The 6,000-nt window shown below is 49.1% G+C and overlaps 1 protein-coding gene across 1 annotated transcript in view; it reads right to left on the reverse strand.

Annotated features, from left to right (window-relative positions):
* TTC17 (tetratricopeptide repeat domain 17) overlaps nucleotides 1-5,300 on the reverse strand; it is a 54,774-nt gene extending 49,474 nt beyond the window's left edge. Inside the window, exon 1 of the mRNA XM_064714768.1 lies at nucleotides 5,085-5,300. Within this exon, the coding sequence (XP_064570838.1) occupies nucleotides 5,085-5,300 (216 nt within the window). The remainder of the gene's footprint in view (nucleotides 1-5,084) is intronic.
* Nucleotides 5,301-6,000: the final 700 nt, after the last annotated feature.

The following is a 6,000-nucleotide window of genomic DNA, read 5'->3' on the forward strand; positions in this document are numbered from 1 at the left end:
AGGCAGAAAACGTAAAGATATATATTTTTTAAACTACTCTTTTTCATAGCACATGAAGTCCTATGACCCTCTGGTGATCAAGAGAGACGTTCTAAACCAGAACAAGTTCTCCTTTTCTTAAAGAAAACCTTACCTATGCCTTAAAGAAAACCTTACCTCAGAACTATTCTGCTTCAGCTCATGCTAGGGATAGGGAAACATCTAATAAACTACAGACCATTCAAACCAACCAGCCCAGGTGTCTTTGCACACCCTCATAAGGAGGGACTGACAACTGTTTTGGGGAAGGCATAGCTCCACCTTGCACACTTCAGTAAAAATGAACAATTTTTTGTGTGTGTGGGTTTTTGTTTCCTTGTTTTTTGTTTATGTTTTTTGTTGTTTAGCATACAACAGACTTGGAACAATCAGAAATTCAGTCAGGCAGGATTTCATACAACCAAGCAAACTAACCTTTAGAGTAAGAGCAAAGCAAACATTCACCTGTCATTTTCCAGATAGGACTGAGTGACTACTTAATGCGTCACAGAGAATGCTTTTGTAAGCAGCAAATAGCATTTTATTTGGCTGCACTAGAATCTCAGCTTTCCTTGGGTTTGGGTGGCAGCTTCTCCTGTATTCTTGAGCACATGGACCACTGCTATCATCCCAACCTGTTAGCATACATGTACACTCAGATACCAGACAGAGTAAAGCATTAAATAACTCTAAAGCCATCCATGAATCAGCTTGAGGTGTACTTGCACTCAAATCTGCAACCAAATGAACAAGTGGCAGGTACTGTCTCTCCTCTCTACTGGACTAAGCCAGAGTGAAGCACACTACAGCACTGCAGGAAATTCAGATGTCACATTCATTGAGCAGCAGGTTGTCTTAGTTCCAAATAAGTTAACCAGCATTGCTCTTTGACTCTCCTCTCCAGATCATCTCTCATGAACTTCAAAACACGTGACAAGACATTAAAACTAAAACAACTTTTTGCCAACTCAGATTTCTTGCCAGGGGCTCTCTGCTCCTGACAACACTTTTCCAATCCTGCTTTAGATCACGTGCCTGGGAAGTTTCTGTACTTTGTTTAATTATTCTGACCTAACTTCTTCAGAGTTTACAGCAGTCCACAAAAAGGCAGCCCTTTGAGTCCCTCCTAGCTTGCTCAGTTTTAATCACCTCCATCAAGGTATCTCTAGAAAGACCCCCCTTGCTCTCTTATGTCAGGTCTCTGAGCCATGGTAGCAGCTGGTGCCCACCATTAAAGCCATGAATGACTGTTCTGCATTGCATTTCATCTGACAATTGTCTGCCCTCTGTTTACCTTGAGTTTCTCTCTTCCCTGGAAGCACACTAGCATTTCTGTAGAGTGACTAGCTTCCCTAGTGGCAGACAAGCACTGTGAAAAATCAGTTATATATTAGCCTGAACTTTATACTGTGAGTTGTGAAATGGCTTATAAACATGTGCACTGAGCAGATACGATCTCATTAAAGAGGGAAGATTAGTCAGTCTCTGGCCTTGCAAGAGCACACATTTGAAGGTAGACTCAGACTAAAAAAGAACATGAACTGATCCAGAGAATGATGTCTTTGATCTGAAAACCAGCTACTATAGCAACAGATAGAGCTTGATGGCTTTTGTCTTGATGGCTGAGACTCTGAAATATTATATGCACTGCTAGTAATTTGTTTTGTCATTTAGAAATGCTCACTAGAAACTTGAACAGTGCCTACTTAGCAAGTACTCTTGTTTACTAGATGAAATCTTAATGATATATGGAAAATTGTTTGGTCTGTGTTAATTTTGCCACTGCTGCCAGGTTTTTGTACCACTAGGAAATCAAGGCTGAGCCAGGGTACACCTGGTGGTATTGGGTCACAGAAAAGTCAATCTCACTTGAATGCTTGAATACAATCCCGTATTAAATGCTTGCACCCTTGCTGCACCGTAAGGAGAAACAGCTAAAAGAGATTTTAGGTCAATAATTTATAATAATCTCATCTTTCTTCCCTCAAACACATTAAAGCAACTATCTTTTGTATTTAGGTCAGGATCTGTGACTCCTGTTGTCAGCGCCTCAACCACAGGTTCTGCACTTTTTCTATGAAGGAAAACAAAGCTCACAGCAGCAAACTCAAAGCTACAAGGAAGTCACTTGTCACTGGTGCTCATCTGCATTTCCACTGATAGTGGCTCATTTAGCAGTGGGAATGTCTGGGTCTTACTGTCAATTAAGTTCTGCCGACCCCTTAATTATATATAGGCTTCATTCAGATAAACTGAAGTAGCCCAAATGAAGATCAAGCCTGTGCCTCTCTAAAAAGCTGGTAATCTTTGAAGATGCGTTTCAGACTTTAGGAATGCTAGTATTTCCAAAATTAAATCATATAAATGCTGATTAATATCACCACTCTTTGCCACCAGCAGCCACCTCCAGCTGGGGACTGCTGTGCTGGAAGCCCTGCAATGGGCAGGGCAAGGTCCAACAACGGCTGACCACCAGCAACACCCCCTGGAGCAGGTAACGTGCAGAGGTTTGCAGTGCCAAGGAATCAGAGTATCTCAGGTGGAATGGACCCCTGAGTTCTCATGATACATAACAACTTAATGAAAAATACTCTGAAAAATTAAAGCAAAGGAATGCTCTGCAGTGAATTTGGAGGCCTTTGTCCTGTTAATAAGTGGTTGGTATTAGGAAGAGAGCTTAAATATTTTGAAATATTGTGGTTCTACCAATTAATTGATAAATCCTTTATGAATCCTCCAAGTGCTGCTGAGATGCTGCTTGAACTTGGGCACAATTGGTGCTGTGACCACTTCCCTGGAGAGCCTGCTCCAGTCACTGACCACCCTGTCTGTGAAGAACCTTTTCCTAATGTCCAGTCTGAACCTGCCCTGGCACAGCTTCATTGCATTTCCTCGTGTCCTCTCACCAGTCACCAGAGAGAGGAGATCAGCACCCGCCCCTCCGCTGCCTTGCTTGAGCAAGTTGTAGGCTTGGATGAGGTCTCCTCAGAGCTAGGCTGAATGAGCTGAGTGACCTCAGCTGCTTCTTGTAAGTTTTACCCTCGAGAACTTCCATCCTCCTGCCTGCTCTCCTCTGGGAGGGCTCACAGACTAAGAGTGCAATGTCCTTATCCAGAGGCACCCAAAAGTGCAAGCAGCACTCTGGGTGCGACTGCACCCGTGCAGTGAAGAGTGGGACAACAACAATTCCTGCCTGCTGCTGGACAGGTGGAGACCGTCACTTTTGCTGCTAACTACTGAACTACTGCTACATTTTGGCACTTAAAACAACATTGAAGTTCACTAAAAAACTTATCCAGTGATTCCCCAAAACACGAGTAAGTGGAAAAAAGGAAATTCAGAGGCCATGCAGAGTTTGCAACAGCAATAACCACAAATCTAAATACAGTTTTCACAAGAGCCAGGGACATAACAGTAACAGATGCCAAAATGAATCTAATTACAAAAAACTCACGGGACAATTTGCAGCACTACATTCCAGGTACTGAAGAATCTAGCTTCTCATAGTCCGAGTAAAAACACACTTATAATTGGAATTTCCTTGCTGGAAACGGGTGAATTAATTTTGACCATGCAAGTAAGAGAAGCTATTCCACAGATACTGTTTTTTCACCTCACCTACAGGCGTTGAGAAATTGACAGAGGGAACATGCGAATGCCCCTGCTTACATAGCCTTTGGAACTGTAACAGAAAAGACTAATGCACCACAATGGTATAGTGGAAGCTTCTACCTGTACCATCAGTTAAAACACATAATGAAAAACCATTCTTTAAAGTAAGTAATGAATTTAGCTAATAAGATTTTCAAGCCTTTTTATCTAATTGGATTTTTTCCAAGTCACAGCTGCTTTTCTTGCAATAATCAAAATCAACACCTGACCCAAATTTTATAATATACACTCAATATACACACACAGATGCTTCCAGACCATTATCATATACTTGAACCACCTCCCCACTATGTTAAGTGGCAAAAAGAGATGACAGAGCGCTGGAAGTGGTGTCATTAATTAATTTATTATTAACGAGGGTGTTAGAGTGCCTGGATCCACCCAGACAGCCAAAGTGCCCGAGAACCATAAAGACAGGAGGAGTTTCATGCAGATAAAAGTCTGCTCCACCTGTCTGAGGACCTCAATGCATTTTAACAGGAAAATCCGATTAAAAATCCTCACAAATGGAAATTGATAATGGACATTCATGTCTCCACTCTACTGTTCAGGGGGAAGGCCACACTGCTTGCTACAGCGATCAACTCTTTCACTCCAGAGGAAAACGGACAGATCTGACACAAAGTAAATTTCTAGTACTGCTCCCTCAACAACAAAGAGGAAGGCTAAGAAAAAGCCTAAATATGAGATACAGATCGACTCTTTCAAGCAGCTTAGTGAACATGCGGCACAGCCCACTAGAATAAGACATTTTGACTGAACTCACAAGGCGTGCGTTTGCTCCGGCACCGAGCACACACGCCGCCGTTTCTCTTTCCTACTTCCAGCAGGAAGGAAAAGCGGCCGGGTCGGGTGCGGCTGGATGTGAAAATTCGCAAACTCACTGACATCCTCTCCCCGCGGCGAGGAGCCCGGGCTGCCCGGGGCCGGCCCCGCTGGGTCCCGGCTGCGAGCCGGGGCCGCGCTCCCGCTGCTTTCGCCACCACGGCGGGACCCGGCCTCGTGCCCGAGGCTCCCGGGAGCGGCCCCAGGCAGGAAACGCCGCTGCTCCAGAGCTCCAGCCGAAATCCATCCTCGGCTCACTCCAACGCACCAACCGCCCCTCCCCGATGCCTCGCCCCGGGGCTCCGGCGGATTCAAGCCACGTTTCACGAGCGACGCCAGCTCGCTGCGGGAGACCCCTGTGCCGGGGCCGCGGGAGCGACGGGCACCGGCGCTCGGCTGCTGCAGCGGCTGCGGGAACAGGCAGAGCTTCGCCCCGGGCCGAGCGTCCCGTGCCCCGCGCCGCGCAGCTCGGGGCAGACCAGGGCCATGGGTGAGCGACGGCGCGGACAGGGGCTCTCCGTGCCTCCGCAGCCGGGTGGGCAGCGCCCCACGTCCCTCGGGCCGCTCACCTGCTGCTGGATCTTCCCGTCCTCGGTGACCACCCAGTGGGTGGTGGCAGCGGCAGGCCGCGTCCCCGAAGCCAGCAGCGAGCACAGGCCCAGCGCCCAGCCGGAGAAGACCCATACTCGCCCCAGCCCGCCCCGCCCGGACGCTCCAGCCGCCGCCATCTTCCCCAATCCCGGCCTGCTCGCACCCCCCGGAAGCGGAACGGCCGCCGCCGCCATTTTGGGAGCGGGCGGTGCCGCGCGCTCGGCCCGGTGCGGCAGCGCCGGAGGGGCGGAGCGGGGCGGGGGCGGGGGCGGGGGCGGGGGCGGGGGCGGGCCCGGGTCGGTGCCTGAGGCGGCGCTGGGAGCCCCAGGCTGGAGCGCTCTGAGTCCTGGAGCAGCCCCGGGCTGAGGGGCGGCCAGCAGCGGGAGCGGGACCCTGCAGCACCGTTAGAGCACCGCGCACCGACTGCCCCGCGCGGGAACCGGGCCCGGCCAACGGCGCCTTCTCGCAGCCCTGGCAGCCGCCGGTAACGGCCGAGCTGCTACCCCGAGCACAAGGCCGGCGTTAAATGCCAACAAGCGCCTTGTGGCGACACGCAGAATTTCGAGTTAAAAAGGTGGTTTTTGTCCGGGGCACTGGAATATTTGCCACGACGGCTCGAGGGAACGACTTTGTGGCCAGCTCAAACCAAGGCGTACCTGCAGCCATGCACACACAATTAATGCCAGCCTTCCCGGGAGCTGGGTGAAGAGAGCTCTGAAGGGCACATCCCTTCTAATGCCTTCCAGTCACACAGCAAAACCTGAACTTTCCTTTTCCTGTTCTAGTTGACAGTAAATACCAACCCAGCAGCGGGAGCCTGTTTCCCCAGTACCGAGAGAAATCTAAAAGCTGCCACGTTCAAAGATCTGTTCAATCTTTCTGCAGTCCAGCTTC

The sequence above is a fragment of the Zonotrichia leucophrys genome, chromosome 5, assembly GCF_028769735.1.
Source record: "Zonotrichia leucophrys gambelii isolate GWCS_2022_RI chromosome 5, RI_Zleu_2.0, whole genome shotgun sequence".
Taxonomy (NCBI): domain Eukaryota; kingdom Metazoa; phylum Chordata; class Aves; order Passeriformes; family Passerellidae; genus Zonotrichia; species Zonotrichia leucophrys.